Source organism: Zeugodacus cucurbitae, chromosome 2 (assembly GCF_028554725.1).
Source record: "Zeugodacus cucurbitae isolate PBARC_wt_2022May chromosome 2, idZeuCucr1.2, whole genome shotgun sequence".
NCBI classification, from domain to species: domain Eukaryota; kingdom Metazoa; phylum Arthropoda; class Insecta; order Diptera; family Tephritidae; genus Zeugodacus; species Zeugodacus cucurbitae.
The window spans coordinates 75917212-75943025 of NC_071667.1; the positions used below are offsets into that span (position 1 = coordinate 75917212).

The 25814-nt window shown below is 35.4% G+C and overlaps 6 protein-coding genes across 17 annotated transcripts; 4 read left to right on the top strand and 2 right to left on the bottom strand.

Annotated features, from left to right (window-relative positions):
* Positions 1-655: 655 nt before the first annotated feature.
* On the bottom strand, positions 656-6424 carry LOC105211340 (attractin-like protein 1). Its single transcript, XM_011182707.3, has 9 exons — positions 5572-6424; positions 4740-4958; positions 4504-4661; positions 4298-4445; positions 3262-4236; positions 1265-3146; positions 1109-1195; positions 953-1034; positions 656-879 (listed from the first exon to the last, which is right to left on the bottom strand). The coding sequence occupies exons 1-9, from the start codon at positions 6042-6044 to the stop codon at positions 725-727; spliced, it is 4179 nt and encodes a 1392-aa protein (XP_011181009.2). The 5' UTR covers positions 6045-6424; the 3' UTR covers positions 656-724.
* A 256-nt stretch (positions 6425-6680) lies between these two features.
* Positions 6681-9701, top strand: LOC105211341 (protein CASC3). 2 transcript variants are annotated; one of them, XM_011182710.3, is made up of 2 exons: positions 6681-6840; positions 6895-9701. In XM_011182710.3, the coding sequence occupies exon 2, from the start codon at positions 6928-6930 to the stop codon at positions 9622-9624; it is 2697 nt and encodes an 898-aa protein (XP_011181012.2). In that variant the 5' UTR covers positions 6681-6840; positions 6895-6927; the 3' UTR covers positions 9625-9701. The 2 variants fall into 2 exon arrangements, with proteins under 2 accessions (XP_011181012.2, XP_011181013.2); XM_011182711.3 differs by having other exon boundaries at positions 6684-6840; positions 6902-9701.
* Positions 9702-10374: 673 nt separating this feature from the next.
* Positions 10375-14300, bottom strand: Rexo1_1 (RNA exonuclease 1 homolog). Its single transcript, XM_011182712.3, has 11 exons — positions 14039-14300; positions 12844-13982; positions 12568-12754; positions 12325-12491; positions 12131-12265; positions 11966-12068; positions 11805-11907; positions 11440-11732; positions 11064-11364; positions 10749-11008; positions 10375-10685 (listed from the first exon to the last, which is right to left on the bottom strand). Exons 1-11 carry the CDS (start codon positions 14166-14168, stop codon positions 10606-10608), a joined length of 2898 nt encoding a protein of 965 aa, XP_011181014.1. The 5' UTR covers positions 14169-14300; the 3' UTR covers positions 10375-10605.
* A 324-nt stretch (positions 14301-14624) lies between these two features.
* Crot_4 (peroxisomal carnitine O-octanoyltransferase) lies at positions 14625-17805 on the top strand. Of its 9 annotated transcripts, none has more exons than XM_011182720.3 (9): positions 14625-14763; positions 15242-15632; positions 15698-15881; positions 15939-16144; positions 16207-16422; positions 16556-16747; positions 16809-16939; positions 17018-17434; positions 17517-17805. In XM_011182720.3, the coding sequence occupies exons 2-9, from the start codon at positions 15255-15257 to the stop codon at positions 17644-17646; spliced, it is 1854 nt and encodes a 617-aa protein (XP_011181022.2). In that variant the 5' UTR covers positions 14625-14763; positions 15242-15254; the 3' UTR covers positions 17647-17805. The 9 variants fall into 9 exon arrangements, with proteins under 9 accessions (XP_011181022.2, XP_054087226.1, XP_011181018.2 ...); XM_054231251.1 differs by having other exon boundaries at positions 14671-14763; positions 15226-15632; XM_011182716.3 differs by having other exon boundaries at positions 14679-14795.
* A 615-nt stretch (positions 17806-18420) lies between these two features.
* Positions 18421-19853, top strand: LOC105211339 (protein suppressor of variegation 3-7). The gene is made up of 4 exons (XM_011182706.3): positions 18421-18631; positions 18687-18983; positions 19039-19111; positions 19249-19853. Exons 1-4 carry the CDS (start codon positions 18582-18584, stop codon positions 19783-19785), a joined length of 957 nt encoding a protein of 318 aa, XP_011181008.2. The 5' UTR covers positions 18421-18581; the 3' UTR covers positions 19786-19853.
* Positions 19854-20759: 906 nt separating this feature from the next.
* Positions 20760-24843, top strand: LOC105211338 (protein suppressor of variegation 3-7). Of its 3 annotated transcripts, none has more exons than XM_011182705.3 (8): positions 20760-21406; positions 21462-21857; positions 21926-22096; positions 22162-22476; positions 22545-22757; positions 22823-23011; positions 23132-23659; positions 23710-24843. In XM_011182705.3, exons 1-8 carry the CDS (start codon positions 20985-20987, stop codon positions 24284-24286), a joined length of 2811 nt encoding a protein of 936 aa, XP_011181007.2. In that variant the 5' UTR covers positions 20760-20984; the 3' UTR covers positions 24287-24843. The 3 variants fall into 3 exon arrangements, with proteins under 3 accessions (XP_011181007.2, XP_028895480.2, XP_011181006.2); XM_011182704.3 differs by having other exon boundaries at positions 20762-21406; positions 23129-23659; positions 23710-24840; XM_029039647.2 differs by lacking the exon at positions 21926-22096 and having other exon boundaries at positions 20761-21406; positions 23129-23659; positions 23710-24842.
* The last annotated feature ends 971 nt before the right edge of the window (positions 24844-25814 follow it).

Below are 25814 nucleotides of genomic sequence, written 5' to 3' on the forward strand. Positions count from 1 at the left end.
ATGTATTTCAATATGTATATACCCATTTCTCTTGTATTTGGTTAATTTTTAAATCGTCTTTTAACACAGATAATAAAACACTCTACAGCAAAGTTTATATATCATTCATATTTGATATTTTACTTAATATTTGAAATTTTTTTACAACTGATGCTGTGATTATAGCGCAATCAATGCATTTAAACAAATAAAAGATATACAAAAATAGGTAGCTTTAAAATCAAGTTTCGAACATTTAAAAAATGTCTTACACTCAAAACATAAAACTTATATTGCGTTATTGTATTAACTTTCTCATTTAAAATTTTTCTTTTATTTTATTTTTAATAATATTAATGTCTTTTTAGTCTGCCATTGAGTCTAGCAATTAAAATTGTAACTATAATAAATAAATTTATGCCCTATTATTTTACAATTACTATTACTAAATGTAAGTGTAATTATTATGTGAAGTAAATCTGTAAATATGCCTTAGTACAGTGTTTTATTATTATTAATATAATTATGTATTTCTTTATAAAGGCATTCAAAATGTTACTCCTTGAATGGTCGCTGCACGTGATGTGCCATTTTTGTTCGATTAATTTCATACATTTTCGAATGCTGCTGACCGAAGTGTAAACATGTATCCTCCTTATATGTATGTATGTATGTATATATATATATAAATAAAATACTTTTACAAATTTCGCTGTTAAACGTCACAATTAAATTTTCATAATTATTATGTACAACTGTCAGGATGTTGACTTTGTTTTCTTTTAGATTTTGGCTCTTTAGAGTGTTCAATTGAAGGTCGTCGTGGATTGCCCAGTGTTACCAGTGCACTGGCTACGGCCAAACCAGCTGACTGTCCAGCAGGTGCATGCTGCAATCCCCCTAAAGTGTATTGAAGTGCAATTGTATTATATTATATTCAACAGTATATACAATATATAGAAGGAATACTAACCCGTCGGCAAACGTACTAAAAGCGAAAGCACGGCTGCGCGATTACCACTGCAGGGTTCCAGCGCTATCGGACTGGGGCAGTCCTAAAAAAAAAATGTTTCAATATTTTATTAACAAATACTCATACAAAACACTAATTAAATGTATCGCCATTTACCTTTTTACGCTTTTTGGTCAAATGGGTTATACCCTCCATTGTATGCGTTAAATCAATATTATCTCGGTTTTCGATTTCCACTATAACCTGTGGTCAACAAAAAAATGTTCACATAAATAAATGTAATCAACGTTATCTCATATATTTTTTTTGTACCTGTGAAAATGGACGGCTAGCCATTTGCTCCATTTCGACAAATAGTCGTTGCCTTCTTCGGAACATATCGTATTTTTGTTTTATTTTCCATAAAACAGCTGCCATAAGTAGAAGCAATAAGAAACATGTGGAGAATGTGATGAAAAATTGTTGTAGATTTAGCTTCGGATATTGCGAAAAGGCGATCTGAATCCAAATCGGTGGACGAAAATCATGCACGAACACATAGAATGTGGTTAAGGAGCTGTTATCTTCCGGTGAATGACCGAAAGTGTATTCCGTTTTGGGGAAGCGCTGTCTAAATGTTGAACAATTGATACCAGCATATAAGAATTTCTCCGGAAAACCAGCACGTTTAACTGAAATGTCCATTTTAGCTGGCACACTACAGGTTATTGTAAAGTCTGCATCGATTTCGGGCTTTTGTGGTGAATTTCGAAAATTAATTTCAGTAAAATGTCTATCTTCTTTCTTGGAGAGATTAAAAGTGAACTGATAGTCGATGGCGAGTTCGTAGTAGCATGACGATTTTATGGGATCACCAATGTAATGATTCTGGAAATCGCATTTTTCACAATGATCACCCACAATGCCCTTGGTATTGCAAAAGCATTTTCCCGTGTCGGGTTGACAATTCTCAGCTTGTCCATTACATTCACATTTCTGACAATGACCACCATTAATCGGATTGCCCCAAAAGCCTTTGCTGCACTTCTCACAATGATTGCCAGTTGTCAGATTCGAGCATGGCTGTTCACAAATATTATTATCGGGACAATGTGAGTGCCCATTGCAATTGCACGGTGGACAGGAGGTGAAGAACCAATGATTCAGTGGACACTCGCTCGCATCATACGGTGACAATGCACCGCCAGCAATGCAATTGCCCAGACCGGTATTGGAACCGTCGTCACACCAGCCACAGGCCGGATCGTCAAGACACTGAGCGCAACTATTATAAAAACCACACTGAGCGCTCGATTGTGCCGCAGTTGAACGACCATTGCCCGTATTGGTAGGCGATGAGCGACACTTGTCCAAGTGAGTGGTCCACTCGCGACACTGCCCGTAAGGAAAACTAGGCGTATACGCATTACGATCGACACAACGTTGCTCATTCTGACACCAAATACACTCGTTCCATGTACAGTTGCGGCAGGTTGTCAATGTTGCACAAGGCTGTGGACAGATTACATCTTCTCGTGTCCGATTCAAATGTGATATATTCGACAAATAGGGCCTGCAACGTCTGTGTTCGCCATCCCAACTGCAGGCAGCATTGGCAAAGCAGGCATCACAGCTGTGCAACTGCTCACAAACGGTAATGATCATGAAATCTTCCGTTTTTTGACAATTCTCCAAACGTTTAATATTTGCCATTGGCACAGCTGCTGGCACAAATTGTTGTTGTTGTTGTTGCTGTTGCTGTTGATGGTTCTGTTGGTTAGTAGACTCATAAAATAATGTGGTTATCGAGGTGGTCTCCCGGCAACGTTCCTTTGTGCAGACACCATTGCCACAATAGGTGCAGCCATATGAGTTCGACACACAAGATTGACAATTGCTTTGCTCCTGGCAACGTAGCACATCATTGAGCAATTCCGATGTCATTGTAATCCGACTCTTGGGTGGACATACTACATAGTCATATTGCTCGCGACCGAAGATGGCAGAGCGTTGTACTTGATTTACTGGAATGCAACGCATTTTTTGCACGTCCCATATACACTTTACACCTGGGCGACCGTTGGTGCACTTCTCTTGTTTCGTATAGAAACTGCAATAGCCAGGTGTAAAGCGTAACATATCGTTCAGCAATTGGCCATTGAAGCCGCCATAAATGTAAAGTGAATCTTCGAAAACTACTGCACTGTGACCAAATCTGGATATGAGAGAGTAAAGAAGAAATAGTATTTTTGGTTATTGCAATTAAAATGATATCAAAAAAATTTATACTCTAAAATTAATTTATTTTTCAAATATTTATTCCACTTTACCTGGCTAGATCAGTTTGCAAATGTTGTGGCATATCTTGTACATGCCATGAATCACAATAGACATCATACACTAATAAATCTTGACTATAACATTTAGCGCCATAGCTTTGGGTAGTATCATTATGCGTGTTGCCGCCAAATACCATCATTAATCCATGATTAATGAAGTTTGCCGTGTGCAGTAATCTTGCGCTTGGTGCCGCAGACAACAGCGTCCATGTACGTGTTGACGGGTCATAAGCGTATAATTTTGAACTTAGCACTTGACTTGAATCACTCTCCGATATAATGCCTCCGTAAACGTATACTTTTTCCGTCAAATAGTCAAACGCTGCACTATGTCCATAACCACCTTTCACCACGTAGCCGTAGGTTTCAATGATTTTCCATTCACGTGTGCCAAAATTAAATTCTTGCACTGTATTAAGGTAACCATACTGTGGTGAATGTCCGAAAATTGCAATCATATATTGATAATTATTTTTGTCACCGTAACCCGGCACCAACGTTGCTGTATGACCTGCGACACGTAATGGGCCACACATAGCATATGTCGTTAGAGTCGTAAAGTTACAAGATTCACTTTTAACTGTTATATTTTCCCAGGTTTTAGCAGATACATCAAATGCCCATAACTCATTAGATACACCACGACCCTCGATCACACCACCGTACATATAAATTTTATCACCATACATTACGGTAGAAGCTCCATACCGTTTTTCAGGTACACTACTTCCACCCTCAATATGCAAGGTTTCCCACACATTGCCATTGAAATCGTAAGTGTTCATTAGTTCACCACGACCATATGACTCCCCACCAATTATATGAAGTGTATCACGCCATACAGCAGCACCGTGTGAAGCGGTTCCGTGTGGTGGGGGTGATTGTGTCGGATAAATTGTGGACCAAACACCAAGTGCCTTGAGTTGGCCACAATCATTGCCACCGAAACCATCATTACACAGGCATCTGAAAAACGGCAATATTTATTAATTTCATTCACAAATAAATTATTTGTTTACATTTATACCTTTCGTCATCTTCTTTGCATGTACCTTGTCCTTTATCTTCGGAACAGGCGTTAGGACATGCGGCTATGTCACAAGCCTCACCTTTATATAAGTTATCGCAAATACAGTCTCCCTCACTACATCTACCATGACCCGAGCATTCCAGCTCTAATAAAAGTGATGACACGTAAATAAACTATTTATAGTCGGAATATAATTAAATTACCTTCGGTAGTTGTAGGGCATCCATCCATTTTGTAAGAAAGATTGAAACCAGACATATTGTAAGCGTCATCGCTAAAGAAATGAAGAAGCGCTGTACCAGAACGGGCAATTACTTGTGGTACCTTTCGTATTGCAAAATTATCTCTATACATAAGCCCACTAAAATTGGAAATTATAATGGAATAATATATGTATGAACACAGGTTGCCAGAAATATTTGATGTTATATGATCTTACCTAAAAACTGCTAACAGCGGAGAATCTACACTATCGCCATCGTAAATATACAAGTGATCCCAACCGCATTCCGTAGCAAATTCACGCAAATTAATTCGAATGGAAGGTGTTCGCAGAGAATTTGAATGTGGATGTCGAGTATCAATAAGCCAACTGCACTTAACACTTACTGAGTAATTTCCTTGCCCATCATGAATAGTTCCAGATGGATGATATAATCTTTAAATGAAATAGCAAAAGGAGAAAAATTAAAATACTAGTTTTAAGGAAATGTTCTTTTTTCGCTAATACATATACACATAAGACTAACATATGGAGTATTGGAACATGAATTAATTATTGTAAAATAGTAGAATATCAATTGCTTTATCGATTTACAAAAAAAAAATGGATATATTCCATATTAACCGTCATTAGCGATAAATAGAAATTGAAATTATCTATGTATGCATGTGTGCCCAATAATTCATAAGTATTATATCAATGGCACTTTATATTTAGTAAGCAGATAAGATATTTTACAATGGTATATTAGGTACTATGTTAAGCTGTTATGGGGTTATAAAAAAACTAAAGAAATTGGACTTATGAATCAGTGTGAACATTTTACTTAACAGTATGCATTACGAGATAACACGAGTGTTGTGAGGAAGCCACAAAATTGCTAAAAAATGTCTATCAAAACAACATAACAAACAAGCACAAATCAATAATACTATTCTTAAGTGTTAAATAAGAAATTAAAAATAAAATATGCTTATTTGCATAAGCTATTTTTTTAATGTATTTGATTGCGAGCCCTTCAAAATTGGTTAATTTCCAGTATACTTACCTCACTTTTCCTCCACAGAATTGGCATTCCGGACCTTGCCAACCGTCTGCACATAGACATTGTCCGTCTTTCTGACACTGACCTTCATTTTGGCAGTGATTGCCCTGGACTGTACAATTAAAAGCAGAAACTCGGCTGATTTCACTAAAACAGCCATGGAAGATTAATAGTAATAGCAGGAGCAAACATTTCCGCCGGTATTTCGCATTGAATATTGGGAAGTTCTGCGCAGGTGAAATTGATGCTACCATGACTGAAATGTTACAGTTGGAAGACGATAGCAAGGGCAATCTTAAAGGCCTCAGCGACTTAGTAGACAAAATAATATTTAAATCCGCTAATGAATTTTGCTTTATTCTATCTTTGTTTTGGGAACACCGTTCCAAGTGTAAATTCTTGGGTTGCAAATCTCTTCTGCCATTGTCATTCTCTTTTTTCCTGTAGCATATGAACTGTGTCAAAGCTACACACATTTTTTATTTTGAATGCTCTATTTAGTTATTTAATATTATTTGTCTATTTTATTTTACAAATTTCCACTCACATTTTTTATAACATGTTCAACAAAACTGCTAACGCCTTAACAAAAAATAAACTTAATACAAATAATATATTTCACTGATGCACCACCCCCACTATTTGTCTATGCGTCAAGTGGTTGTTTTGCCACCTTTAACTTTTATTTCACACTTAACGATTCAATAACTATTTCAATATTTCCCAAAATTAACACAATTCAAAACAATTAAAAATGTTATTTATTGGTTTTAGTTTTGCAAGAAGCACAAATTATTTTCAGACATTTCCTTTTCGAACTTTCTTTGACTTTTCCCTTCGCAACAACAATTCGCGGTGTTGCACGTTGCCAGATTTATAGAAAGCACAATATTAGGTATATGAAAAGAACTCTAGTAATACAGGGAAATAAAAACACAATAATATTAAGCTTAATATCGTATATTTGATTGAATTTCTTTTATAATTGTACACAATATTTGTATATTTATTCGACGTAACCATATTTTATTTTTTTATCTTTGATTTTTGTATAAGAAGTTTTATAAATTCACTCCGGAATTGGTAGCTTCATTCTAGGCAGTGAAAATGCATCACTGTTCATTTCTTTTCGCTCTTCGGGTTTATACACGACTGCGAACTTTCTATTTTCTGTGATTGCGTTGTGTGCAGGAACACCTTTTTTCAGGAAAATATTAGGTTCAGTAATTAGTAAAAGTGTGTGATACCATAGAGAACCATTCATTCATAAAGGTAAACAGTTAAAATATAGTTAAATCAATATATGAAAACCTAAAGTGTCTAAAGTTTTTAGGTACAGCATACTAATTGAAAGAAGAAATGGCTGAAGTTGAGAAAGTTTCAACTACGGCAACGAGCCTTCCTGAGGCGGCTGCTGCCGCTGATATACCTTTATCCGAAACAGGCGATGCAACCGGCAGTAATGCCCTGGAATTTGGAACTTCTCCAACTCAAGAACCTTCAAGTAACTCTCATCCTCATGATTCCGAGTACGATACGGCATCAGACCTCGAAGGTGGCGGTGAAGAGTACGATGATGAGGAGGATGATGACGATTTAGATGACGAAAGTATGACAGATGGAGAAAGCATGACTGACGATGATGATGACGACGACGATGAAGAAGATGGGAGACAAGGTAATATAAGTTTAGAGAAAGCAGAAACAGAAGCACAAAAGAAAGTAGATGAGGATCGTAGTAACCCGCAATATATACCAAAACGTGGAACATTCTATGAACATGATGATCGTACTGCTGAAGTGGACGCAGATAGACCCATAAATATAGATGAAGTCGGAGAATCGCAAGACGGAGGTGTTGGTGGATCGAAACCACCACAATCGCCTACCATATCACAAGCTTCAAAAACAATGAAAAAATGGCAAGCTGCTTCTGGTGTAGAACGTTGGAGTCACGATCGGTTTGATGCTTCGGAGCAGGCTCCTAAGTCACGATCTGAATTGGTTTCCTCTTATGGTTATGACATTCGTACTGAAGATGCACCACCACGAGCACGTCGACGCCGACGTTATGGTCGCGGCCCGAGTAAATATTCACGGAATTGGGAAGATGAAAGTGCTTATCTAAAAGCAAGTAATAAAGAACGTAAGCCACCACGCGCTTCAGACTTTCCAAGTTTGAATGAGCGAAGTGTTCATAAAACGAGAAAACCACAAGTTACACGTGAAGAAAAGGAAAATAGAGCTGATAAAAGATCCAGTCTAGAAAAGCCGGTTAGTACTCCACGTCCTCCGCCACTGCAAGATGAACGTCGCGACGCTAAAGTTAGTAGTAGTAAAGGAAAAAATTTCAGTAATCAATCAAACCATGGTGGTCGGCAAGCACCAATGGAATTTAAGCAAAAGCAACGTAATGCTCGTCCAAATAATAATTCATACAAAGACTCGCAAAGTGGACGCAACGATGGACATTTTGAGCGGGGTAATAATCGGCATCAAGCTAACTCACAACAAAATTCTGGAATGACCGATCATAATCAACAAAAACCCGGTAATGGTAAGGCGCAAACACATTCCAGGTACTCCCAGGCAGAGGGTGCGTATGGTACAGTGGTGGACAACCAAGCACCCATCAGTGGTGGTGGCAACAATCATCAATCTTACCAACAGCAAAAGCAAAAAACGCAATTACAATCCCAACAGCAATCCTCATCGAATTCAATACGCCAGCAGTCGCAACAAAAAAGTTCACCTACCACATCTAATTTATCTCAACGTCTACAGCAAGTACAGAATCGTAACGATCCGAGTCACGTAGGCAGTGTTCAAATGCATGCTCTGGCTTCACAGAATCAATTGGCTAATCAACAACAACAATTAGGTGGTGCTAACGTTGTGCTCAACAATCAACAGGGTAGCCAACAACCTCAAGCAATACCACAGATCTCGCAGGAACAACGTGGGCCACCAAAGCGATATTCGAGCCTTCGTCGTTCACAGCATGAAGCACAGCATATAACAGATCAAATGCAGCAAATGCATATTCAACAGCAGCAACCACCTATTCTAATGCAGGATCAACACATGATGCAAGCCAATCTTATGCACCTTTATCATCAAGAAAATTTGCAAGCCATGCAAGCTATGCAGGCCAATCAAACCCCCAGTCAACCACCGAAATCCACTTCGGGATATGCCTCAGTACCGGCGCCCGCTCAAGGGCCACCGTATGCTAATTCTGGCAATACTGCGACCCCTCCGGCAGCATTTTATGTCGCTTCACCTGATGTATACACTGCTACTGCTACAGCCAATCCACAAGCGCCACCACCTGGCCAATATGCGCAACAAGCACCACCCAACTACCTGCCAGCAGCCTCAGCTACAACTCCAACTAATATCGCTTATGCTGGCGGTCAGCCCACGCCGACCACACCACAAGTAGCTGGTGCTCCATCAGCTACATTTGGGCCCACACCGTCAGTGCCACCGGCAACAGCAGCTGCCGCTGCAGGAGCTGCAACACCAAACGCCAATGCAAACTTTTCGAATTATCAAAATTACAATACGGTTGGTGGCACCACATATTTTGTGCCGCCCGCACAGGCAACCACACGTCCCGTGGTGCTACCCCAAAGACGTCCAACTAACGCCATACCCATATTACCACCATCAGAGAAAAATAAGCAACGCCCCGTAGATGCCAAGGATGAAGCAAAAGCTGCCAATACTGCATCACAAGGCAATGCACAATCAACGGCGCCCATTGGTAGCGCAGAAAATATTGATCACATAATTGACAACATGTTTGTGCAACGTCCGGCTTTCCAGCCACCACAAGCACCGGCTAATCCAACACGCAAAAGTTCCTCACCATCTTTAAATGCGGACAATAGCGGTGGAGACAACAGTAGTAGTGGTGGAAGCGTTATGGCCAATTCATCGCTTTCCGATGATGTAAATATTGCCGCAAACGGCGAAAAATCCTCGAACAATGCAGATATTGGTCAATTGGAAAAACCAGTTAACAACGCTATGATACTGACGAAAGAATGAGTTGCATTGATTTGGTCCGGATAAATATTCATTAAAAATTGAAATTTCTAAAAATTACAAAAAAAAAATAACATTAATCATATCCTAATATGAAATGCCAAGGTTTTAAATCACCGAGATGCAAAATCATCGAAAGTGCATGGAGTGCTTTTCTTCGAATCTATCATTGCGTCAAGTCTAAGAATTTATTATGATGCTTATGTTTTACCGCTTTACTTTATTCTGTCAAAAGTTAATACGTATTCACGTATACATACATACATGCATGCATATATATACGTATATATGTATATGGATTTTAATAAATTAACTGTAGTTTTAAAGAATGTAGCAAAGAATTACGTAAATTGAAAACAAAAAAAATTGTTATATTTAAAATATAAATTGTATCTATAATTAACTATTTCTTCAGAAAAATACAAACACTTTATTTATTCAACCAATTTTCGCAGTTATTATGTTAACATATTAAAGATGTGAGTAATACGTTTGTACGAAATATCGAACGAATTACGGTGTCCGTATTTACTGTAAAATTTTGTATTAAGAAAAATCATATACATTTAAATAAACGAATTGCCGCTGTTTGTGATCATAATTTCCTGTACGCAGGCGAGTTTCTATCACTTTGAGAACAAAACAAATAGCGTAATAATCTAGTATTCGAAAGTTCAGAATGTCTCAAAGACAGCACACCAAACAATTTAATTGCTAATCTCCCTTTGCCGTGTGCAAATTAATACAAAAAAGTTATGACTTTAAATAGATATTAGAATTTTATTTTACAATGTTTTATTTGACTCATAATTAGAAGAAAAAAAAGAACCTAAACTTGTTTTCAATAACTTAAATAAATAAAAATCTGGTAAAATGCTGCAACTTTCACACGTAGTACTGTTTAAATAATAATTTGTTCATGCTTTCTTAAGTGATGTAATAATTAATCCTCACTGTCATACTGATTTGTAACATGAAATGTGCTCAACTAATTTTATTACGAAGATAGAATTTCACTAACTGTATACAGACTTCAGCATCCTCGGCACTGTCGTGACCAGCCTCTGTAAATTTCATTTCATAAATTTAAATAATAATGCGATAACAAAAACAAAACAAATACTCACCATTTTCCTGAATAATCCGTTTTAAATTTTCAATGCATAAAGTTTTAAGTGCTCGCTTCTTTGGCGGTCCCATTTTGTGTGGAAATAATACCGATGTGTCTACTACTACGTTGTGTATCAGCTTTAAAGCCTTAAGATCGCTGTCCAAACTGTGGCCGACTAGAATACTTTTTGAATGAAACATCGACATGAGTATAGCTTGCACATCATGTAAGGTTCTGGTCTCGTGCTTCAACATCGCCTCAGTAATGCCAGAATAACTACAAAATATAAGCTCATTTATATAAAATATTTGTGAAAAAAATGATTACTTACACAGTATTGTAATCTACAATTTTGTTTTCTGGTTTAACAAGCGCATCGTAAACTGTGCGTCCATTGATGTCGACGACAGTAACGCGTGTCAGCTCAATGCCCAACGTTGTGTAACACATTTCACAATCTAGCGCATAAATATCCTTTTTGGTTGGTATATAGTCGCCTTGCTTTTTAATTGTTGTAATATAGCCGGTAAGATTATCGTAATCAACATAATCAGCAACATGATAATTAGCATAGGAGCAGCCAGGTGTGCCAGCTGGTTGTTGACAACAACGGTGATGATTGTCTGCGAATCCTTGTTGGGTTAACAAATGAAGGATAATAATTTGATTTTGAATGTTAAAATGTAGGAAATGAAATAGAAACATACCTCTACGATAACCAGCACTTTTCGGATGATAATTGCAATCGTCCACACATATTTCATCGTAAATTTTCAAATTGAACACTTTGCCACAACGACTGCAATAGCGTTCGGCGGCATTGGGACGTCGTGAAGGTCGCGTGCTGGTTATAACTGCATTGCCAGGACCGTTTCCAGGTCGGGGAAAGCCATTTGATGTCAATTGCGCCTCAGTGAGACGTAACTCGTACACCATTTTGTATGCTTTATCGCCAGGCAACTTGTCAAAAGGTTCATTTCCATCGCTCGCATCACTTCTTCTATATTGACATTATAATATTTGATAAACTCTTTTGTATACACATATATACATTAGATAGAATGAAGCTTACATTTTTTTCTGCACACTCCAAGTATTGGATTTAGCTAGTTTTCCAGCCAATATAACTTCGTGAGATACCATTCTGTTTGTGTCGGCTGGTTTATTTCCTGAATCTAAAGATAAACACATTTTTCAAATTATTTACAAAACAAATATTATAAAGCACAATACCGGTGGCTTCCTTTCTCAATTTATTTATGGCTAACAAAGCACTACTTTTATAAATTACAGGTGTATTACATTTTTTTAAAACTGCGAGCTCCTCTGTTTGTGCCTGCATTATTAAATGTAAGAAATATAATTAGAGAAAGCATTTATATCTTCAAATATGTTTACCCGTTCCCAAGCATCGTTCATATTTGGATATATGGCTAAGCAATGTTTCACCATCATTTCGTAATACTGCATACGGATATTAAATGATATTTTCGATGAATTTGCCTCCAAAACGGGAGGTTTCGCGGGCTTTATCTAAACATATATTTTAATAATATTAGAAAATGCTTGTTGTAGTATAGCATATAACTTACAGCTTCCTTGGTTGCCAATGCTGCGGTAATTTTGTGCGCAACGCGTTCGCCTTTTTTGGTTGTTTGTGCTGGGGTAAATGCAGGCTGTTTCTCCGCTCTAAGCTCTTCCACTTTCTTCTTTGCACGCTCCAAAGCGATCATATTTGCGACTGGTGCAATTGTACGAGCTAGAGTAATGACAAAAACAAAAATCAAATTCGACTTTCAGTTGTGATTCATAGTTTTGTAATTAAAATTTACAACCTATACGAGTCGGCGGTGTTAAATAACTTTTCGGTATAAGTGGCGTTAGCTGAGTCTTTTCTTTTGCTTTACGCAAAGCTTCGGTTGCTTCGCGCACTCTTTCCTCAGCTTCCCGCACCGATGTGTGGACTACAGTAGCGTCCTCTACTCTTTTGCGAACCATCGTTGATTGTCGATTGAAAATAGCCTATAATTTTATAGGACAATAACATGTAGTCAATAAATATATATCGTTTTTTATAAAAATATAGCATTCGTATATTTGAGAGTACTTACATGCATAGCATTACGTATGTGATCGGGTTTTCGCAATAAAACCGGAGATTGTACTTTTAATTTGTCTGCGTTTTGGTAAGCTACTCTCTTCTTTGGTAATGAGCTCGCAACATATTCATCCTCTTGTGATTGGCTACGTTTCAATGGTTTAGATTCATTGGTTGTGCTCTTGAGTTCACCGCTTTTATCTTTATGAAAGGAAGCAAAATCTTTTTCCAATTGTTCATATATCATTTGACATTCCTTATTAATTTCTTCTGTGATTGGAAATTGCTCACCACTTTCTGTTAATTTAATTGATGAATTATGATTCTTTGATGGTGCTATTTTCCTTTCTGTGTGATTTTTGTTCGATGAGCTATGATTTGATTTTGAAGAGGATTGTTTTGAACCATTGCGATTTTTGGAGTCTTCTTTACTCTCAGTTAAAGTTGGCAAAGACCTACTCTTTGATGAGGAAGATCTCGAAGACGAACTAGGCCTCTGGTCTTTTTCATGGTTATGTCTCTTTTTATCCTTTTCTTTTTTCGCGTGATCTTCGTATCTAGATTCTCTTTGTTTTCTGTTTTCCGTTTTGTATGAGGTTTTACTTTCTTCTTTGGGAATATCATTGAATTGACTTTCTTTACTATGTGACCTACTCTTCGAAAAAGATGTTGCACTAGGAATAGGGCTTTCTTTTGTTTGCTTTATATCCTTACTATTACGTCGGAAACCTGTTTTCTCTTCTTTGATATTTGTATCATTCTTGATTTTTATTTCATTTTTTTCTTTAGCATTATTAATCTTATTTTGATTATCGTCCTTTTCTGTAGTACATGGTATTTCACCATTTGGCTTAATGTCTTTTACGGCTACTTCAGTTTCCAATATTTCACCAAGTTCGTTTAACTCCTCTTCACAATCATCAAGATTTAAACTAAACATATTCTGATCATCATTTTTACATGTTCCAGGAATATAAATGGGGGCACGTAGTTCAAAACCCAAAGGTGGTTTCGAAGGGCTAGCATTCAAGGCTGGCTTCTCGGGTTGATACTCCAACTTTGGTTTGGATTTTGTAATTGTAGGTAAGGGGAGCAGTTTTGGTGAAGGTTTATAGTCCGGAACAGACACATTATTTGTAGTTGGATTTTCATCTGAGGTACATAAAAATTTGAAATAAGTTAAGTATTTATATTCTGAAAACACATACCTTTTCGCACATGCTTAAAGTGGCAGTACGGCCTTTGGCAAGATTGTGTTCCATTGTGCTCAGTATTGCTGTTTGTTCCCGTATAATAAGGACAAGGAAATCCTTTAAATAAACCAAGTGAAGGTAACATATTATTGCTTTCTTTTTTTTTAGAAAGTCATTGTGCAACACAAATATTCTTGTTTGTTTGAGTTCATTATAACATAAAATTACTTGCTAGCTTCAGATAACATTGTTACCGGTACACGAAAATTTTAGAATGCATTGAACTATGTACAGGGTGACGCAGATTGAATAATACTTAAAATATTATTTATAAATTTATTTGTACAAAAGCGGTATAGAAAATCATAAAGTTCATGTTACAAATAGTAAAAACAAATATTTTTATCAAATATTTACACCTACCCTCTTATGTCTCGTAAATGTTTTACAAAGTAAACATAAAATGTTGTTTACGGTCACTTTATTTTGAAATTCATGCTTCAGAACATAAATTGGCGGAAGTGTGAAATTTATATAATTTTTATCACAGTTCCGCTAATTTCCAATTTGACATTACCATATTTAAAATAAAATATACATTGCGCATTTATAAACGGGTTGAATATAGGAAACTGTTGAATTTATAAATGTAAGCTAAGAAGTCGTTCCAGTTGTTTGCAGACATTCTTACCGTGCGGTTGTTTAGTCACTTGTTTACACACACATTCAAAGAACGGCTAGTACGCTCTGTTTGTTCACAGTTCACTTGCCGGTGGGGGCTTGTTTTTTTTGTTTTTTTTTTTGTTACTAATATTTCGCCAATCAAAGGTCATTTTTCGTATATGTATGTACATGTTTATATAAAAAATTAGTTTACGTTTGCTCGCTAATCGAACCTAAGTGTTTATTTTGTGACGTATGTATATGATCTTAATTGTTTTATTACCTGTTGTCGAAAAAAAGCCTTTCGTCTATTCAGTGATAACGCTATCATTTATATAAACAATATGCGATTTTAAATCTAGACTCGAAAGCAAAGTCTATGTGTTATTAATGAACACAGTAATTGCTTATTAATGAGTTGAAATAAAAATACTTTTCATTTAATTCCTTGATGTAAATTTAAAATAAAGTAGTACTAATCAATATATGTATGTATATATAGTTCCAGCACTTAGATTGGGTTGCTCATCAATTTGTAGTTTTTAACACTTTCAGTTTTTCACAAGTCATGGATCGTGATAGCATATACTTTATCGATGAAGGAGAATCTAACACTTTTGATTTTGATGAAACGTTACCACCATTGCCATTGCCAGACCTGCACGATACATTACAACGCTACTATGATTCACTAAAACCATTTGGTACACTAAGTGAATTAGATAAATCTAAGAAAATAATTTCTGAATTTGAAAATGGTATCGGTACTGAACTACATAAGAAACTAAAAGAACGGGCTGAAAGTAAACGGAATTGGATAGAAGAATGGTGGGATAAATATGCATACCACATGTTACGAGTACCACTCAATCCATACATTGTAATGGCGATGCCTGTCAAATTAGAAAATATAAATATTCCAGAAACACCTGCCTTCCTACTCAAGGTTTGTATGGCATTCTAACAAGTTGAAATGTTGAGTATTTGATTTATGCAATTTGTTACATGTAGAACCTTTCGCGAATATTATACTATACACTTGAATTTTGGAATGCGGTACGCAAAGCCACAATCAAGCCACATTCATCCAATGACGGTAAAACCAAATATTCATCGGCATTGTATAAAAGGTTTTTCTCGACAACACGAGCACCAGGCATAGAATATGATTACATAAAAAGTTACTTTAAAACAGGTAATAATCGGTTAAGATTACCAAAATATTTATTTAACCGTTTTGTGCTCTTTCTAGTTAAGGAAGGTTCAACACCTTCTCATGTTATGGTTTTGGGAAAAGGGCGTATATTTGTCTTTGAAGGTTTACATGCGGATGGAACAATAATTACGCTTCAGGAAATCCTTTCCGTTTTGCAGCGTATACGAAGTATTTTGGATTATGAACCAATGGGCGATTGTGTCCCTGTCCTTACACATGATGATCGAACTACTTGGGCAGAGGTTAGTGATTCAAAAATATAAGAAAGCCTAAAACTGTATAAAAATAACTATGATTATTGTAGAATTATCTTCATCTGCAAGAGATTTCGGAGAAAAATAGGGAAGTTTTACAGATTATAGAGAGTTCAACAATAGTTATAGCATTCGATGAAAATGAGCCGCATAATTATGAAGAAACTTCGGTTTTCTGTGTTAACGGCGATTATCATTCAAAATGGGGAGACAGAAGCAGTTCAATTATCGCTTTCAAAAACGGGCGATTCGCCTGTGTTGGGGAGGTACGTACACATCATCACATACATATATTTATATGTAGATTAATTTCATTAAGCTATTAAGTTAAAAAGCTTATCGACGTTAATGCAATTATTATGTAAATTAATGACTGTTAATCAATGTGTTAATTAATAGCATTCCGCATACGATGGTACAATTAGTGTGAGTTATGCACTTTTTGTACAATTGAGCTTGTATGAAAAAGCTGAACCCGATTGGAGTTTCACAGATAACAGTACGCATGTTGCATTAAAAGAATTAAATTTTGACTTGGACAATGAACTACAAAAGGAGATCAAACGTGCAAAACTGGACTGTGACCAAAGGGTAGCTATGTATATATAGTGAAATTTAATGAACTCATTTATTGAATCTTGAACTTATTTAGAGAAACGACATTATTATAACTCATGATTATTTTAATGGATATGGAAAAGACGTCATCAAAAGTTGGAATTTACACCCAGACTCATTTGTGCAGGTTATAATGCAATTAGCATATGCAGAATTACATCAAGAGTAAGACATAAATATAACACACTACTAGAACGTTCACAAATATGTATAAGTAATGTATAAATAATTTTTCATAACAAGAATTGCCTCAACTTACGAAACTGCTTTAATGCGTCATTTTTACAATGGTCGAACCGAAACTTTACGTTCTTGCACTAATGAGGTTCATAAATTTATACAAATCGCGCGCGACGTGAAGTCTTCTACCGGAGAAATAGCTACCGCCTTTCGAAATGCTGTTAATCACCACAGCCACCAGATGAACGAGGCACGGAAAGGAAATGGTGTGGATCGACATCTCTTTGGCCTTTGGTGTATAGCATACGAGAATGAAATAGATGTACCCGAGATTTATAATGATCCTTTATACGCCAAAAGTGGTGGTGGTGGAAATTTTGTTTTATCCACAAGCACATTGGGTTACACTTCCATTGTTGGATTTGTAGCACCAATGACACTAGATGGCTATGGCGTCTTTTACACGATAACATCAAGCACGTACGTTTAACACATTTACACATTTGTTGTTTTTCATAATATATCAATTAAGAATTGTACTTTTGATTACATTCTATTCTAGTATTTATATTCAAATCTCTGCATTTCGTGGTAGCACCAAAACAAGCGCACACAAGTTCAGTGAAGAATTCAAACGACAATTTTCCAGAATTAAAAATATTTTGGAGAGCACACATAAACCTAAATTATAACATATTCATACAGCAAATGATACTATGTTTTAATGCTTTCATTAGACTATTCTCAATATTCAATTATGTTGTATGAATGTTAAATAAACAGTAATTTTATAATATTTTTCCAGTAAAAGACCAAATATTTAAATATAATGTGAACATTAAAAACTTTAATTTGATTTTAATAATAATAGAAGCTTTATTTATATAGGAAGGAAATAATACTCAGTGTTGTTTTGTATTTCCTGGGACTTAGCAAACCTTGCACGTTCGTACCGTTGTTTCAATTCAATATTTTGAAGTTTATTGGTTCGATATAGGTTTTTGGGTATTGCTTGAAGATTATTTTATTTGTTTATTTTAGAAAGGAATCATCGAATATACGACATGCAACGTCTCAGTCATTTGTACTCAAATATATTATTTGCAAACTAATATTAAATTATAACACAAAGTCGCAAAGTGAATGTTGGAATAGGGATAAGTATATTACCGGATAAAACTATTATCATTGGCAATTTATAGTTAATTACCATTTTGCTTTAGCAATATTGCATATGATATCCCGATAACAACTGTTGCCTGCGGAGACAGCTTACGGACCATTTATTATGGTTGTCAACAATTAATCTATAATACAGAAATATTGTAAATTAACATAAAACTACTCTATGATGACTCAAAAAACTTATTTATTTATGTATTTTCATTTTAAGTTATTCGATTAAATAATAATTATTAAGTTAATGAAATCTCCTCAATATGACATTTGGAGACCTATCGATAACATCATAAGTGTATCGTTTACTTTTATGTTCATTCCTATAAACAATAAAGAGTTTGCTTTTGTGTATATAAACTTACTATTATTTCAATTTCAATAATAAAAACAATGTCAAGTATTGTCTAAAACATTTGAAATTTGATAAACTATCCAATAAAATATTTTAATGAGTGACAACGAGAAGAACGTGTCAACCGAGGACGACACGGAGGAAAGGTAGGCAACACCAAATAAACGTTTTGAAAATTAATACTGACATCAAGGATTTTAGCTTTTCAAGATTACCTTTAATTAAAACTCGTGTACGGAAGAACCTAGCGGAGTTGCGACATCCTCGTCAAAAGTTTTGTGCCCGCTGGGAAAAAGATTTTCCATGGCTCAAAGCAGATAAGGTAGATGAATCTGTGGGAATATGTACAGTATGCAACAAACACTTAGTGTGCAAGAAGAGTCATTTGGAGCGCCACCAGAATTCTTACAAACATCAAAGGCTTCAGGGGTTTGAATCATTTGACACAGAATGTGAACCGTCACAACCCAGTGCGCCAGAGTTTATGGAGTGTGGAAAGTGAGATATAATCTGAAATAATCTACATGACTATAAGTTAATGCTAGTTTTTTAGACGTGAACTTGGGGAGGAGCAGGAGTTCAGCCAAGCCATTGAGTTAGATCCAGATTATAATATGGACTTTGACGTGAGTAAAGAGACAATATGATTGCAAAATTTTAACAATAAATAGACAAATATCTTAGCGTTAGGCTGCTCTGATACATTAAAATATTTTCACAACTTTTAAGTTAATTTTTTTTTATTATATAAATTTACTTACAGCGGGATTCTGAAAAACGATTCAAAAAGCATTCAGCTAAGAATACTAAAGGATCACAAAAGCACCCAAATGCAAATGGTTCAGAATCTAACGAAAGTCATTCTAATAGGAGCTTCAAACTAGATCGTTTTAAATTGCTTAAAAGAGTCGACCGTGATCGAAATGCTCTTAATGAGTATTATTTATTAAGGAAAAGACAACACTCACCGCCAATTCAACAGCCTAAGGATACATTTGACTTATTTTTTGATAGTGTTTGCGCAACCGTAAAAACATTACCGCCGAAGCTAGGGGCCGAAGTGAAGGGTAGAATTTCCCAATTGATAGCAGAATTTGAATTACGTGCAATATGTGAGAGAGAAGCTCAAGAATGTAGCATTGCAATGCCATCCACAACAACGGAAGGTGCCACAATGGTAGTAGCTGCAACTACAACCCATCCTCAAGAGGTAACTGCATCTGTGACTCAGGAGTCAGCAGTGATTGACCCCACCACTGGAGTTCCACATATTGTTTACTCATTTAAAGCAAATGAATAAAATATTGTTTCATGTCGAACTGTTAAATAAACTATGTCTCATTTATAAAATATAAAAAATAATCAAAAGTCCCGTCATTTTCGTTTTGTGATCTGAACCTCAACATTATATTTTAATAATTATGTATGTATATAATAAAATAAAATAATTTTGTATTAATTTTTTTTTCCTAAAAGGTTTTGGAATAAAATATTTATACAAATTTGTGACCAATACGAATGAAATAATTATTTGAGAGTTTGAATTCAAAAATGATATACATACATATATTTACTGTTTTTGTTTGTTTTTATTTTATAATATTTAGATACGAAATATTGGATATAAATAAGAGAAGGGATAGACTTGTCGGATTTATTATTATAATAAGCAAGCCAGATTCGACAACTGTTGTAGCGGAACAAGGGAGTTGATTTTTAATAATTTATTGAATTTCTAACTTTGAAATGTATTATTTAATTTATAATTTAATAGTTTTCCTATGAATAGAGTAAAAAAATAAGAAGTCCCTGTTATTTTTAAATTTTTAATCATACTACTCAAAAATGATTTTTGGGTTTGAAACGAACTGTGCCAATCTTTTACAATTAATGTGGTAAAAATCTTTTCCTTCGTTTATGACTTCACAGGTAACTCTGGTAATCAACTATCGATTAATTACAAGAGAGCGCTACCAGACATATTAAAGGTTCTGTGCGTTGCTAAAGGGCGACTTAACGAAACTAACTTAAATTTCATGAATTGATTCTCATTAAAGAAATTATGTATTCATTATCAGTATATACAATGTTTTTTTTATGATATCGCGCATTCCGTATTTTTAACAGTAAACAATTAAATGAGAATGATTTGAACGTGGGCGCGAAAATGTTGGCATATGTAAACCTGATACAGAATATCGATAAATTCCTTAACAGATACATGAAAGAGTAATTTTCAATAATCTGGTAAGGCTTTGTAGCATTTTTGCATATTGGCTAGGCTTTACAGTTTGTTTCAGAATTATCCTTGTTTTCGAAGTTTCACAGTGTTATTCGCTCTTCACATTGAGAAAAATATATTTAAAATATTATCGGTAGAGAATTTATTTGAAATGTTATTTTATTCTTTGGCAAATTAATTTTAATATTTATGTTTGTGAAATTTAAGTCGATAGTCGAAACAAAGTTGGCGGCAATAAAAATTTTTCAATTCGTAAAATGGAGTTTGTGTGTTTAAGAAATATAAGCATAAAGGACGAACCAGTTGATTATATAGACAATATTGAAAGCTCAGAAATAATGATTGAGTCTGACGAACACACTATAGTTGATGTAGATCCGATGAATTTGTTAGAAGCTATAGCTGAACGATCTAGTGTAGACGACCAAGAAGTAATTAGTGTAACACCAATTGTCGATGATGCGGCAACTATTGACAAGTGGAAGAATTGGATAAAAACTTATCCTTGGTTGTTGCGCAGAACTGACGGCAAACGCTTGGGCTTTTGCCTCTACTGTGCCAAAAATTTGAATGTAGAGAGTGCTTGCTCTTTACAAAAACATGATGGAGCAATGATACACAAAGAAAGGCAAAAAAACTACGAAGAATTCTTACATTCTTGCCAGGAGTCCTTTAATGAGTAAGCACTTTGTAAAAATAAATGATTAGCCATATTAAATACTTTAAATTTTTAGAGATGGGTTATCTGCTATAAAAAATGAAATTGACGAATATAATGCACAGCGAATTTCAATGGAATTATTAAGAAAGCGTTTGGAAAGATCTAAAGATTTGAATGATTTCAACTGGGCGAATTGGCTAAAAGCACACAGCTGGTTAGTACGTCAAAATAATGGTGAAGAGGATGGAACTAAAGGTTACTGCAAATACTGCAAATGTGTTTTCGACGTCGAATTTTCGCTTAATAGGCAAAGGCACGAAAATTCTGTTAAACACAAACTTAGCGAAAATCAATTTTTTAATCAAACAGTTAATGGAGAAAATGCGAACCATTTGGGTGAGATAATTGAAAATGGTATCGAGGATGCAGATTATGTGGGCATGGATGAAAATAACGTAAGAATTAAAAGGTATGGACCACCTTCTTTAGCAAACTTGGTTATATTAGTTGAAATTACCAAAATTTTGTATGTTACAGTAAATTGTTGAAGGGACGGTTTTTCGACAAGGTTGCAAATTCTAGTAAACAAAGGAGCTGTCGAATTTGCAAAGTTGTAATGGACAAGCATAGCTGTCGGAAACATTTAAAGTCGAAATTCCATAAGAAAAACTTACATTCAATAGCATATAATGCCAGAAAAATAAAAATGTATTAATACGTGATTTACACATATATTAGAAAATAGATAACTTGTTTTTATAATTTATTTGTAGGAATAACGTAAACCCTAAGATACCTATCGACTGGAGTAAATACACCAAATTTCATAAATGGATTTGTGCCGACCCAGACGATCCCAAGTATGCATATTGTTCGTATTGCGAGAAAAGATTTATGTATGGATTGTCAACGATAAAAAAGAATCTACATGAAAAATCTCAATCACATTGCGAAGCTATGAAGCGAAAACAAATAGACAGCAATATGTATACCGATATGACAAATCAAGCTGAAGCAGGAGAATTAAACGAAGGGAATAGTGTGAATTTTGACATCGATGAAAATGGTCGTTCAACAGTTTTGAAACGGTATAAAAAATATGCACTTTATTATTATTACAATTACTAAAAATCTCTTAAATTTTCTTTCAATATAGCAAAAGAGCGATGTTTACGGACGAATGGTTTGAATTAAATCCATGCTATGAGCGAAACCCAGACGATGAAGATTATATCTATTGTAAATGTTGTAAAGTACAGCTACTAATTAAAAACTTAAAAATAGGCAAACATGAGAGAGCCGAACGCCACAGATTTTCTCAAAGTGCATATATTTTAGACACGAAAAGAGAAAAGCTAGATAACAGTTTGTATGTTCATTACTAAATTATAACTATATGAACAATATCTCAATTGATAAATGTGTCTATTTTAGGGAAGAGTTTAGAGAGAACGTCGTCAATTTACCATGGATGCGACGAACAAAGAACGGGCAAACATACTGTAAATTCTGTCGTGTAGTTATTCCAAGTCAATATAAACCTACTTTACATGAGAAAACCGAACGACATAAATTAGCAGCTCAAAAATATCTAGCGCGGAGAAATATGCAGTCGTCCGATGGGTATGTATTAGTATATACTACTTACGATTTTAAACAAGATAATACAACTTGATCTGTATTCGTATTATTATAATATATTATTGTTTTGATTAATATTTAAAAAATGAAAACCGAAAGAAGTCAACCAGGTGTCACACAATATGAAGACGGAGTTAGTGACGAAGAGGTCAAGCCGGTAATGGATGCCGTTAATGGTACACAAAATTGGCACAAACAATATGTGTGGTTATCATTTAGTGATACCGAATTGCGTGAGCATTACGGTTATTGCAATTACTGTAAACAAAGCGTATTTGTGCCCACTACCAAATTTGCATCCAAACATGAGTGCACTGCAAACCACATACGTGCGCATCTAACACGACAAAATGAAATGGAAACATCACTAAATTCTAAAACTGAAGAAACACCAACACAAAATCACGTTAACTCCAAATATAAATTATATAAATGGCTTTTAGCTGATCCCGAAGGCCATAAAAGTTATGGGTATTGTAAATACTGCAAGACGCGCGTCATGACGGAAGGTTTATTAGCATTGGCTCACCACAATTCTCGTAGCCATCGAAAAGCAACCAGCAGTTATTTGCAGAAGCAGGATAATGAAATAGCAGATGAGAACAATCAAATGCATATACTAGAGGATAGGTAAATACGAATAAAACTTGACATAACATTAATTAACCAATTGTTTATAGGATCCATACCACCATGGAAAGTATTAATCCGGATGAATCTGGATCGGAGAAATCACTGGCTACGCGACTAACTAACGCTCACATGGAGATGCTTAGTTTGATTCGTGAAATGAAGGGCAATAATACGCGACAGAATATGACAATTCTTTCGGGTCCTTTGTCTGCAGCTGCATCTCTATCACCTTCGGATGCTGATATATGCTATTCACGCGTCTCCGGCCAACACAATGGCAAACTGGAGTTCAATGTATTGAGTCAGGCTAAGCGTGAGCGCAACACATATGATTTATTCTTTGAAAGTATGAATGAAACTGTAAAAAGATTACCCTCGGATTTGGCTGCAGAGAGCCGTATTAAAATTATGCAAATCGTCTATGATTTAGAAGTGCGTGCATTACAGCGCAAGTCACAATCAGCACTTAGCCCAGATACGACACCTTTGTCGTCACGCTCGACATTGACCATGAGGGAACGTAGCGCATCGGTTACAAAGCCGAATTCTGATTCGATCATTCCAGATAATAATGAGCAAAGTACAAATGAAACCAATCAATCTAACACCAGCGATGCGCCATAACCCAACTTTATTTGCTAGTTGCGTTTTTTAACTTCCTCTTCATTTTTAAACTGTACTCAAGTTTTATATTTTGATAATGAATATCACAATAGGTAAGAAATGCCTTTAATTAATTATTATTAATAATCATTGGTTGGAAATTGCTTTTGTTCATAAATATTCGTTCACAAGTAAATTATTTGTTTCAAGCGTTAGAAATGTCTCCTCACCTGTTGTTTGTATTAGTCCTTTTACTACAGAAGTAGTATTTATTTACGTTTTAAAACTGGTATTTTTAACAATTCATAATCCGGAAGATATCAGTTTTTGTTGTGTTTTGTAACGATTTATTTTTTCCTTAAAATTCCTTAACAGTTGTTTGGTTTGGAGTTTCTTCAATGAGTCTTAGATGGAAGATTTTAGCATGAGAGTTTAAGCTTCATTTATACAGTTTTCTTCTATAAACGATTTTATGAAAATTAAAATGGAAACAAAAGTGTTACGTATATAAATCCATTAAAACCTTATATAAGTGTATAATTACAATAAATTATAGTTGGATTAAACAATATAAGTCATTTGGAAACATGAAAATAAACAGTGTGTATTTCTTCAATTCGCATCAATAGTTAACTAATTAGCCATCGGTAAGTATTCGCTCTATGCTAGATACAAATTGAATGATTACAACAAGTGATGGTTACTGCGTCAAAAATTAAAGCGATCCCACCATGAGATTCGTCTTACAAAAGAGATTATCACGTTTTTCACTATTCTATGATAGGATAAAATTTTCAACCATCCCAAGTATACATAATTCACTTCACAAGAGGCCAAATGGGTTTTGATACATTTCTATTTTTTGTTGTTGGAGTTGAATAAATCATTACAAAAATAGTATCGAGAATGCTGTCGTTGTCACAGTCCTTGTGTAGTATGCATGCCCATTCCAATTATGTAAACCCATCTGTCTAGGGGACTACTGCAAATCTCCAATTATCTGCCTCTAACAAGTTAACCTAAAAATCCAAAGCACGTAGAAGATATACAAAGCAGCACTCTTGTCAACTCAAAATGGCATTCCTTAAATATATTGGCCGTTGTTGTTGTTATAGCGACTATCCAGACCCTAGTTGAGACAGAAAGTTTATATCTAGTTGTGATCGTTGAAACGAGCTATTTCAACTGGGTCGGGTCATAGGGAGAGGGGCAAAATCACCCTAGCAGAAACTGCGTGGTAGGCAAATCATTATGATCCATGTCCGTGGTCTCCATTTTACTGTTCCGTGACTGTTCGGTGTACGGTTTTCTGTCATATCTATATCTTCCTCTGTTGCGTCCTACTGCATCCAGGCGATATACTGGTTGTTGGTGCTGTGTAGCTGTCGACCGGCAGACCCGATTGCCTTGTAAGTGGCTAGCAACGTCTCTTTGTCTTTTCCCAATGCTCCCGGTCAGCGATTTGGGGATTTTGTTGCGGCTCTCTACTTTGGTCATAATCTGTCAAATTTAACTCCTAATATTTTGGGGTTATTTACTGTCGAAATTG